Genomic DNA, 12114 nt, shown 5'->3' with positions numbered 1-12114 from the left:
CTGTGTAGGGATCATATGTTTTATTTTGTTAACAGAAAATGTGTTTGATTTAGTTTTATTTTTAGTTTTTTTTGTGGTATTTTGTTCCATTTTGGGGAATCCTGTTTTCATGCCGTTTAGCAGGTTGCCGGATGCACATTAAATTGTGCGATCGTCAATATACCATAGAAGAAGTCCATTCCACAAGATAGAACAATGAGACAGATATTTCACCAGATGTATAAATGTAAAGCATCCGCTTGGCGTTTAAACTCCCTTCCAAATATGGTAGTGAGAGGAAGCCCAGTGGCCGGCAGTGGTAGAAGACTCAACGAGATGGATTTTGGTCGACATTCTGCACATTTTCTCATCGATTAAACATTTTTATCTCAATACAGTTTTCTGTTCCAAAAACTAGAATCTGTTATAAACAGAGTGGACTACGTTTTGTAGACATTAACCTTTGCCAAAGCTGTAAAAAAAAAAAAAAATTATCGCATTGTTTAGAACGAAAAGGCGAATTTAGTTATTGCACACGCGCACTTCACAGAGTAGGCGTTCCCTAACGTGAATATGCAAATATCTGATTGAAACGGACGAATAGGATCTCATCTCAATGTGACTCATTTGTTCCCGTTGCATTTTGGGAGCGTTCGACCTGGTTACCATGCCATTTCAAGGAAAGGAGTGACGTTTGGAAAACACAAGTGACTGAAAGAAACGAATAAATTACTAATGTTCACAGCACGACCAGACTGTTTATATGTCTATTTTGTCTTCTACTTTTACGCACAGGGGAAATATCACGTTCTTTTGAAAGGGATTCATCAAAGAAGGTATATCTTCAGGTAAAATTATTTATTAATGCCAGCATTTAGTTCGGAGGAGGAAACAGTGTAGGACTAGCGTAACGTTAGCTCTTTACTAGCGAAGTCATTATTAGAAACACTGTAGACGAGGAAGACTACACAAAGCTCTATCTTTTATTTTCTTCATTCAAATTGTTTGTTGTGTTTAATAATTTCAAGAGTTGCAGACTGGTTGTAGACAACATATTTATATAAACACATAACAGTAGCCTAAAGTAAGCATAGATTGAGTCAAGTGTTTTTCCCCTGTCCCAACATTAGATCATACAACCTGGTCGTTATCAATAGACTCCACACAAACCTCACAGTACGGCTGTACCTTTCCTTTTGTGTGAGTGGGATAACTTCATTTTCACTAATGTATTCAATATCTTTTGTTTTTCAGAACATTGACCAACAATGGACCAGTCCTCTAGATATTCTTTTTAAAGGTTTTAGGAATAAAAAGATATGAAACATTTCCTTCTAACTATTTATTTGATGTTGCAGTGTTTTTATGGTAAGTTGTCCACCACTATTATGGGTTTAAGAACAGGTTCAACGTAGCATTTCAGTGTTTACTGCTTTGTTTCCATAACTAGGGGTCAATTTGAAAATGCGGTCGCAAGAGAAAATTTGGGGTAGATTCTAGATGCGGTTGTACTTAACAGACTGGTTTCTGTTTTCTTCCTACAAATGTGGCTCTCTTTTTAATGTTTTAAGCTTAGCAATATTATGATGCCTTCACTGAAAGATACGACTCAGGAACACTGTTTCCAGTTACTATGCCCACAAGCCATTAGAATGGAGTGGACAAGACCAGGCACTAAATCAGACTGAGGGGGAAAGAACATTGTCAATGATGGTGTTATTTTCAACACAGAAGATCATACAACATTATTGCCTGATGGTCTTCCGAACTTCTCAATACCTTTCTCATGCATTTCAGTCACTTCAAACCATACTGTCTTTTAGATTGAAATACTGTCAGACTGATTTGTAATAAACTGTCATAGTCAAATTAAGAAAGTAACCCTTGGCCGTTGATGACATAACACGGTGGGGTCATCAAAAATTGTCATCAAAATGGGTTTCTGGCAGCTAGGCAGCAAGTTATTGATTTACTGTACCTTACTGAAGTCTCTAGTTGCTCTCACACATTCACCCACAAACAGTCTGTGATTGTGGGCAGTATAGTGGCTTGTACTGACATACTGTATGTTATCTTCATTTACGAGTTTAATGATACTGTCCCTCTCTGTATCCCCTTTTGCCATCCTAGCCCTGTGTACCCTCCCTGCTCCAGTCAATGTTACCATCGATTCTCTCAACTTCCACCATGTTCTCCGCTGGATCCCTGGGCCGGGCACACCACCCGGGACCATGTACAATATCTTATACAGGTTGTCACCTACACCCCCCACCCTTTCCCCATCTTAAATTATAGATTATAGTATCACCCATCATCATTATTTTGTTTGTGTTTATCATATTGGATAATTCTACTACTGCATTGTGGTTAAGGTTTATGGACTTTAGACAAATGATGGTGATCTGATTCCCATGACACTTGATATGACTGGGTTGTAACGTAAGTCAGACGTTAGGTGTAGTAGTAATAATAATAATGATGGTGCTATAATTAGTTTTCTTTGTGAAAAGCAATGTCTTCTGTCAGAATTATGTTTTTTCACTTTGTGGAGATGAGCACCGTTCTTAGAAATAAGCTTTGAACTTAGTCTATTTAGAACAATTTGCCTATCTTACCAAGTGTGCTGTGGATGGAACATTTGACTGCAGTGTGACGTGTTTTCTCAAGTATTGCTTTCACTTGACCATAGCTACAGCTCTGTGGTTGTAGTTTGCACCTTCATAGTGTCGCAACTCTAGAGACAGTACTCTGCTCTGCAGGTCTTACCACTGGAAAAAGGGCCTATGAATCTTTTTTTAATTACATTGTATTAGGATCCACATTAGCTGATGCCAAAATGTCAGCTAATCTTCCTGGGGTCCGACACAGAACTAACAAAACATTACAAACAATTATAGTTCACATTTAGACATTACAAACATTTTAACATTTTAAGTAGACATTATAGACAATTAACACACCTGGTACTGGCAGCAAGTTATTGATTTACTGTACCTTGGTTGGGATACAGTGCCAAGCAATGTTCCCTCTAATTTTTCTCTGCACTGAGTGAATTTCAGGTCCGCTGAGTGCGAAACTTGAACATTGTGAAAATGTTGTGCAACTTCCAGCGTGCGTTTACTGTGAACACTGAGGTTGTACCCGCTTTAAGTTAGTTTTAACAGTAGCCAAGTAGCCTACTGTGGCTATTTGATCATAATGTAGGCCTACCAGAATGGCCTACCATCAAAAACATTGGAGAAGATGCATCCCATAACATTTTAACATGGAAATAGCTGTTCTATCATTCAGCCTACAGTAGCAGCCAATGTGTGGTGTTCAATGTAGGCCTACATTTCATGAGACTTTTGTAAAAACATGCAGGGCTTGACCTAACCTGTTTGTCCACTTGTCCTTCAGACAAGGAGGTGACTGAAAATGTTGCGTTGTTTGATGCAAGAAAATGTTGTTTGATGCAAGAAACCACTTTACAAAATAAAATGCATTATTATTCCCATACAATTATTACAGAGAATCAGACAAATTATGCAGCCCTCTGCTACTTAGCTTATTCAAGCCTGTCTCAAAATACAACACTGCCCCTTTAGACAAAAAAAAAGCTCTTTACCTGACTAGCTTTTCAAAGAGGTCAAAAAATGTACACATTTTTGTTCTCTTGTAGGAAGCAATCACTCCCCAATTGCTGACTACAAATGATCTATAACTGGGCTAATAACTCACTAACTAGCAAAGGATTTGAACAAAATGTGGACAGGTGAATACATGCAGCTCTCGCTTTGATCTCAAAACAAGCACATCTACTCACGACCACAGCTGTAAACAGTCCAGTTCAAAGTCAATGGCACAGATCCATATATAGCAATGGTTGATTTGCATATAGGCCTACTGCAGCTCTGATTGGTTATGCCGCACTGGTCTGTGTAGAGTACAGGCTGAGTTCTGCTTGTCAATGCAATCGAATCCTATTCCGATGCGTTCTGTCTACAACAAAGTCTCCTGCATAGTTCGTTTTGTTTCGGTATGTTGCCTTAAGTGCTTAATATTGCGTTGATTCGATCACAATTGCCACAGTAAAGGGAAACGTTGATAGTGTTAACTAACAGGGAAAACTCTCTAGAAAGTTGAGTGAAGTTCAATCGCATACTTCTCTCTGTGGGCTGATACAGTATTTCTTCTGCATGCAGTCCCGGGGAGCTGGGCGGCAGTCTCGGGCTACTGCGCGCTGTTTAGAGGGTACATTGGCACTGTCAAGTGCATTCATCTAGAACAGTGGTTCACAAACTTTTTATAGTCCCGTACCCCTTCAAACATTCAACCTCCAGCTGCGTACCCCCTCTAGCACCGGGGTCAGCGCACTCTCAAATGTTGTTTTTTGCCATTATTGTAAGCCTGCCACACACACTATATGATACATTTATTAAACATAAGAATGAGTGTGTTTTTGTCACAAACCGGCTCGTGGGAAGTGACAAAGAGCTCTTATAGGACCAGGGCACAAATAATAATAATCAATAATTTTGGCAGTGGCTTCTGATTTAAATTCAATTTTCATAGAACCACTTGTTGCAATTTCGATGAGGCTCTCTTGTTCAGATATTGTTAAGTGGACTGGAGGCAGGGCATGAAAGGCATAATGAATCCAGTTGTTTGTGTCGTCCGTTTCGGGAAAGTACCTGCGTAATTGCGCACCCAACTCAGGTGCTTCGCTATATCACATTTGACATTGTTGGTAAGCTTGTGTTCATTTGCACACAATAAATCATAAAATGATGGAAAGACCTGTGTGTTGTCCTTGTTAAGAAAAAACATCACCCAGATAGGCCAGTCGTGTGAGAAACTCGTCATGCAAGCGGTCAGACAAGTGAAAATGATGGTCAGTAAAGAACTTTAAGCTCGTCTCTCAATTTTAAAAAAAACGTGTCAATACTTTGCCCCTTGATAACCAGCGCACTTCTGTATGTTATAAAAGCGCTACATGATCGCTGCCCATATCATTGCATAGTGCAGAAAATACACTAGAGTTCAGGGGCCTTGCTTTAACAAAGTTAACCATTTTCACTGTAGTATCCAAAACGTCTTTCAAGCTGTCAGGCATTCCCTTGACAGCAAGAGCCTCTTGGTGGATGCTGCAGTGTATCCAAGTGGTGTCGGGAGCAACTGCTTGCACGCGCGTAACCACTCCACTGTCTCCCTGTCATGGCTTTTGCTCCATCAGTACAGATACCAACACATCTTGACCACCAAAGTCCATTTGATGTCACAAATCTGTCCAGTACTTTAAAAATATAATCTCATGTTATCTTGGTTTGCAGAAGAGGATGTCTTCCTTAATTGACCCCCCATAAACGTAACGGACATATACCAGGAGCTGTGCCAGGCCCGCCACGTCTGTTGACTCATCCAGCTGTAACGCATAGAATTCACTGGCTTGTATGTGAAGCAGTAATTGTTTCAAAACAGCTCCTGCCATGTCACTGATGCGTCGTGAAACAGTGTTGTTTGATAAAGACATTGTCTGTATAGCTTTTTGGGCCTTTTCCCCCAGCTTTGTCCCAGCCCATATCTGCAGCAGCAGGAAGAACTAAGTCCTCCACAATAGTATGGGGCTTGCCTGTCCTAGCCACTCGGTAGCTCACCTTAAAAGATGATTCTAGCCCCTTCTTATTATTGGTATCTGTTGGTTTTATACAGGTCTTACTACTCAAAGTCGTCTTTATTCTCACTCAAACTCCCGTGGCTTATTTTTCAAATTGTCATGTTTCATTTCTAAATGTCTGCGCAAGAGTGAAGGTTTCGATTGAGAGAGTAACGGTTAATGTTGTTGGATGTTAAGAATTTGTCTAGGCTACCTGTATTTGACATTGTGTTGTTATTTCGCCAGATGGTTGAATTGTATTTTTGGCAGTGAAACGAGGCTACTCAGGTGAGAAAAAAACCTCACCTAAATGTATAGCCCCATTGTAAAATATAAATGTACTGTTTGAAAATGTGATTATAATATTTTTGGTCTTAAAAAAAAAATGTGAATCACATTTTTATTTGGCGTAACCCCGACGGCATTGCGTGTACCCCAGTTTGGGAAAACCTGATATAGAAGATATTGCCGTAGTCTAAAGCTGGAATGAATGTAGACTGAATGATTTGTTTTCTGCTATTTAACAAAAGACATTCCCTATTCCTAAAAACCTCTTAACTAACTCATCAATGCTTTTTGAAAGATAGCTTTTCGTCAATCCAGATACCCAGATATGTATAACCCTGGACATGATCAATGTGGGCATCATCCAATGTACATATGTATAAATCATCAGATACATTTCCAATCTTTTTGGAATATAATATATGTGTAGATAAATACTCTTAAGCCATTATGGAACAGGAAAGACTAGTAAACCAGTAATGTGGCTAGACACATCACTCTGAGATAGAATATATCTTCTTGAGGTCTGAAGACCACTGATTAAAAAATTATAATTATTTGAAATCCAAATCATAATTATTTGTAATCCAAATTAACTCACTGTATTTTGTCAATAAAGTAATTTAACTAAGTTTACTTTGTAAATTTATTCGCTACATTAAGAATGTACCTCCTCATTTCTATCCTAACAGAGAAAACAACACGACCCTAGAGATACAACATCAAACCAACATGACAAATCAGAAGCTGGATCTGAAGTACCCCAAAGAAGTATACAGATTGTGTGTTCAGGCTTCCCACGACCTCTTCGAGTCGCCCTTGGCCGGGATCACCTTCACCCCCTTCACACAGAGTACGTCTGCTGGTCATTCTGTCTCGCTAATAGGCGGATGACTATACTTCTGCTAGGGATTTTAACCAGGTGTTTGTGTGAGGGCCATTATTTACATTAGCCAAGTTGTCATCACATAACACAATCTAGGCATGTATTTGTGTGTCAATGTGTCTATTATAATATGTTCTTGTAATAAAAAAATAAAAGTTAAATATTAATTGTGAAATGATGCTACAGTACCATTATATCTTCCACAGCTGTTATTGGTCCTCCAACATTGTCTTTGGATGGATGTGGCAATTGCCTGGTAATCAACATCACACTGCCTGAGATGGGAACCATTGAAAAGGTCTATGGGAACAGCATATCCTTTCAGATTGACTGGAAGAGAGCAGGAGAGACTCAGGTAAAAACAACAATGCCTATCCTTTCCCTGTCTTCATTGTAGTGTCAAATTCTATTCAAATTATTATTATTTTATTTTTTTTACAAATTATGTCCATTTAATGAGAATGAGGACCATTTAATCTAAATGAATACTCTTCGATCATATTCATTTTCAGTTCAAAGAGACCCGTACAACTAATTTAAGTTATATGCTGGGGAACTTGAAGGTGGGCACAGAGTACTGTGTGAGGGTGCATACATTGATCAACACCAACAAACAAACACAGCTTTCTGAGTGGAAGTGTGCTCACACCAGTATTGTGGAGCCTAACAGAGGTGAATATTGTTTATAGTTCTGTCAGTCAATGCTTCATCCTCACTTTTACCATGCCAGATATTAGGTAATGTGTTGGCACTGTGTTACTATTTTAGATATTGCATGGAACTCTTATGTTATCAGGATTATTCTGTTCATTCGGTACACCTTGGACTGGGGTATAACGATGACTTGTCCCTCCCCCCAGTCCCTGCTGTTGTAGCTGGGCTGTCGGTTCTCTTCATTGTGAGTGGGGCAGGCCTGATGCTTCTCATGTTTGTCCTGTTCTACACTGGGTTCGTGTGCAAGTTGAAGACCCACCTGCCTAGATCACTGGTGAGAAATGGCTCTATCTTGTAGCTAACCACATCCTACACTCTCACTCATTTGTTTAAATTCAATTTAAATGACTTTTAGTGGCATGGGAAACATACACTGCTCAAAAAAAATAAAGGGAACACTTAAACAACACAATGTAACTCCAAGTCAATCACACTTCTGTGAAATCAAACTGTCCACTTAGGAAGCAACACTGATTGACAATAAATTTCACATGCTGTTGTGCAAATGGAATAGACAACAGGTGGAAATTATAGGCAATTAGCAAGACACCCCCAATAAAGGAGTAGTTCTGCAGGTGGTGACCACAGACCACTTCTCAGTTCCTATGCTTCCTGGCTGATGTTTTGGTCACTTTTGAATGCTGGCGGTGCTTTCACTCTAGTGGTAGCATGAGACGGAGTCTACAACCCACACAAGTGACTCAGGTATTGCAGCTCATCCAGGATGGCACATCAATGCGAGCTGTGGCAAGAAGGTTTGCTGTGTCTGTCAGCGTAGTGTCCAGAGCATGGAGGCGCTACCAGGAGACAGGCCAGTACATCAGGAGACGTGGAGGAGGCCGTAGGAGGGCAACAACCCAGCAGCAGGACCGCTACCTCCGCCTTTGTGCAAGGAGGAGCAGGAGAAGCACTGCCAGAGCCCTGCAAAATGACCTCCAGCAGGCCACAAATGTGCATGTGTCTGCTCAAATGGTCAGAAACAGACTCCATGAGGGCCCGACGTCCACAGGTGGGGGTTGTGCTTACAGCCCAACACCGTGCAGGACATTTGGCATTTGCCAGAGAACACCAAGATTGGCAAATTCGCCACTGGCGCCCTGTGCTCTTCACATATGAAAGCAGGTTCACACTGAGCACGTGACAGAGTCTGGAGACGCCGTGGAGAATGTTCTGCTGCCTGCAACATCCTCCAGCATGACCGGTTTGGGGGTGGGTCAGTCATGGTGTGGGGTGGCATATCTTTGGGGGGCCGCACAGCCCTCCATGTGCTCGCCAGAGGTAGCCTGACTGCCATTAGGTACCGAGATGAGATCCTCAGACCCCTTGTGAGACCATATGCTGGTGCGGTTGGCCCTGGGTTCCTCCTAATGCAAGACAATGCTAGACCTCATGTGGCTGGAGTGTGTCAGCAGTTCCTGCAAGAGGAAGGCATTGATGCTATAGACTGGGCCGCCCGTTCCCCAGACCTGAATCCAATTGAGCACATCTGGGACATCATGTCTCGCTCCATCCACCAACGCCACGTTGCACCACAGACTGTCCAGGAGTTGGCGGATGCTTTAGTCCAGGTCTGGGAGGAGATCCCTCAGGAGACCATCCGCCACCTCATCAGGAGCATGCCCAGGCGTTGTAGGGAGGTCATACAGGCACGTGGAGGCCACACACACTACTGAGCCTCATTTTGACTTGTTTTAAGGACATTACATGAAAGTTGGATCAGCCTGTAGTGTGGTTTTCCACTTTAATTTTGAGTGTGACTCCAAATCCAGACCTCCATGGGTTGATAAATTGGATTTCCATTGATTATTTTTGTGTGATTTTGTTGTCAGCACATTCAACTATGTAAAGAAAAAATTATTTAATAAAATTATTTATTTCATTCAGATCTAGGATGTGTTTTTTAAGTGTTCCCTTTATTTTTTTGAGCAGTATATGTTTACATTGTCAAACCCATCTCTCTCACAATTCTATCACTGTTTGTCTGTGATATTATTTGTTTGGCTTTGCCATAGTTTCAATGTTGATCTGTTGGTCCTGGATGTGAATTTGTGGAGCTTAAGAAATGCAAAGCCAAAGTAAATTCCTGCAAAAGGCAAATAACATTAACTTCAAGTCTTTCATGCCCTGTAGTCCACATAAAGTTAAATCTGCTTCAGGCAGTGACATCACTGTGCCTTTCTCTGTGTCTAACACAGCCTCTCTCTCCTCCCTCTCCCCATGCAGACTGCCCTGGTTGAGGGCTACCTAGTCACCCCAGAGAGAACAGTTCCTGACCTGGTCTCTATATCCTCTGAGCCAGAGAAACAAGGGAAGGCCCTCACACCAAAAGCACACTACAACAGAGAGAACGCAAACCAAGCAGGGGAGGAAGAGGAGGAGGATGAAGAGGAGGAGGGGGGAAACGGCACGGTCTACATGGACCGCGATGCGGGGCTCTCCTTTGATAGCAGCTCCAGCACCACACAGTCCCAGGAAGCATCAGGGGCCAATGTTGCCCTTCTTAACGGAGCAGGGCATTCTGGGGGGTTGAGTTTTGAGGTAGCTGCTGAGGAGGAAGAGGATGCTCCTGTGGGTGTGGTGGTGCTTGGAGGTCAGGGTCAGAGAGAAGTCAAAGGTGAACTAGCGAAGGTCATTTCCAGTCTAGACGGAGACCAACCCAGACCTCTGGGACTTGTAGGGTTGGGTGGAGAGGAGGAGAATGAGATGAGGGAGGTGGAGGAAGAGAAAGAGATGAGGGGGGAGACCTCTGGTAACGTCAATCTGTTCTCTGTGACTCTGGGGGCTTTAAAGAGGGAGGAGGAAGAGGAGGAGGATGAGAATGAGACAGATGTTTTATTAGGCTGTTCCAAACAGGAGCAGAAGCCTCTACTTCCCATAGACTCCTTACAGAGGACATTAGGACTAGACAGCATGGGATCACAGGGTGAAGAGGAGGCGGGGGGGAATGATTGCTACATGGACTGCGCCCCCAAGCTCTCCTCTAAAAGCAGCTTTGGCACCACACAGTCCCAGAATGCATCAGGGGCCAATGTGGCCCTTAATGCAGTAGGGCATTCTGGGGGGTTGAGTTCTGAGGTAGCTGCTGAGGAAGAAGAGGAAGCTCCTGTGGGTGTGGTGGTGCTTGGAGGTCAGGGTCAGAGCGAGGTCAAAGGTCAACTAGTGAAGGTCATTTCCAGCCTAGACAGAGATCTGGGACTTGTAGGATTGGGTGGAGAGGAGGAGAAAGAGATGGAGGAGAAAGAGAGGGAGGAGACCTCTATTAATGTCAATCTGTTCTCTCTGACTCTGGGGGCTTTAAAGAGGGAGGATGAGAATGAGACAGATGTTTTATTATGCTGTTCCAAACAGGAGCAGAAGCCTCTACTTCCCATAGACTCCTTACAGAGGACATTAGGACTAGACAGCATGGGATCACAGGGTGAAGAGGAGGCGGGGGGGAATGATTGCTACATGGACTGCGCCCCCAAGCTCTCCTCTAAAAGCAGCTTTGGCACCACACAGTCCCAGAATGCATCAGGGGCCAATGTGGCCCTTAATGCAGTAGGGCATTCTGGGGGGTTGAGTTCTGAGGTAGCTGCTGAGGAAGAAGAGGAAGCTCCTGTGGGTGTGGTGGTGCTTGGAGGTCAGGGTCAGAGCGAGGTCAAAGGTCAACTAGTGAAGGTCATTTCCAGCCTAGACAGAGATCTGGGACTTGTAGGATTGGGTGGAGAGGAGGAGAAAGAGATGGAGGAGAAAGAGAGGGAGGAGACCTCTATTAATGTCAATCTGTTCTCTCTGACTCTGGGGGCTTTAAAGAGGGAGGATGAGAATGAGACAGATGTTTTATTATGCTGTTCCAAACAGGAGCAGAAGCCTCTACTTCCCATAGACTCCTTACAGAGGACATTAGGACTAGACAGCATGGGATCACAGGGTGAGATACAGGAAGATACAGGCCTAGTACTGACACCGCCACAGACAGACTGCACACACAAATACTCTGAATATTCAGATAGACATGCTGTCAGCTGTACAAAGACATACTCTGACTGCCTGGTAACGCACACTGGCACTGTGCAGTCTCACAATGAGACAGAGGAGGAGGAAGACTTCTCAGGCTATATGGGACATTGATGCGTGCGTGCCGTGTAGGCCTACAGTGTAATTGAACAGCTGATAATTGCACAGATATTCCACTTGGTTGGATATGCCTTCCTTCCCAAATATTGTCTTCTGTTGAGAATGTGTGTATGTAAAACAGAGGTATTCAAACTTTCCCGATCCTCACCCAAAAACTAATGACAGGCTTAAAATGTCTCTACGTGTTATCAGGATTCTGTTCATTCAGATACATTTGATTTTTGAAATGATCTTTTGTATATTGTCCCATACTATATGCATGTACTATTAATTACTCTTATTTTTATTTTTTGTTGTTATTTGGCGACATTAATGCAGTTCCCCCAACCCGACTTTGAATACCACTGATGTGTGTCAGTTTCATTCATTGTAATGTACGTGCAATTTCATGAAAGAGGAATTAGAGCTCAATGATCAAATCGTGACCCGGTTTTTGTGTAGAATGTGTTTTTTTATGCTGTTGTTTCTAAAAAGTTAGTCTGTGGGAACTTCCTTG

At 42.5% G+C, this 12114-nt stretch overlaps 1 protein-coding gene across 3 annotated transcripts; it reads left to right on the top strand.

The window, feature by feature from the left end:
• The first annotated feature begins 611 nt into the window (after positions 1-611).
• LOC106593401 (uncharacterized) lies at positions 612-12048 on the top strand. Of its 3 annotated transcripts, none has more exons than XM_082969188.1 (8): positions 612-827; positions 1234-1347; positions 2110-2230; positions 6592-6752; positions 6992-7140; positions 7298-7457; positions 7646-7773; positions 9723-12048. In XM_082969188.1, exons 2-8 carry the CDS (start codon positions 1299-1301, stop codon positions 11610-11612), a joined length of 2658 nt encoding a protein of 885 aa, XP_082825314.1. In that variant the 5' UTR covers positions 612-827; positions 1234-1298; the 3' UTR covers positions 11613-12048. The 3 variants fall into 3 exon arrangements, with proteins under 3 accessions (XP_082825314.1, XP_082825315.1, XP_082825316.1); XM_082969189.1 differs by having other exon boundaries at positions 625-815; XM_082969190.1 differs by lacking the exons at positions 612-827; positions 1234-1347; positions 2110-2230 and adding an exon at positions 5292-5902.
• Positions 12049-12114: the final 66 nt, after the last annotated feature.

The sequence above is a fragment of the Salmo salar genome, chromosome 25 (genome assembly GCF_965601325.2).
Source record: "Salmo salar chromosome 25, fSalSal1, whole genome shotgun sequence".
NCBI classification, from domain to species: Eukaryota; Metazoa; Chordata; class Actinopteri; order Salmoniformes; family Salmonidae; genus Salmo; species Salmo salar.
Note: the sequence above shows the minus strand (reverse complement) of the source record. Positions and strands in the feature narration are given on the sequence as shown.

What these genes read in the sequence shown, in the direction of transcription:
- LOC106593401 (XM_082969188.1), top strand. Translation starts at nt 1,299, where the DNA reads ATGAAACATTTCCTTCTAACTATTTATTTGATGTTGCAGTGTTTTTAT. An exon ending in AGAGAGCAGGAGAGACTCAG is followed by an intron (nt 7,141 to 7,297) that starts GTAAAAACAACA and finishes ATTCATTTTCAG; the next exon opens with TTCAAAGAGACCCGTACAAC. An exon ending in TATTGTGGAGCCTAACAGAG is followed by an intron (nt 7,458 to 7,645) that starts GTGAATATTGTT and finishes CCCTCCCCCCAG; the next exon opens with TCCCTGCTGTTGTAGCTGGG.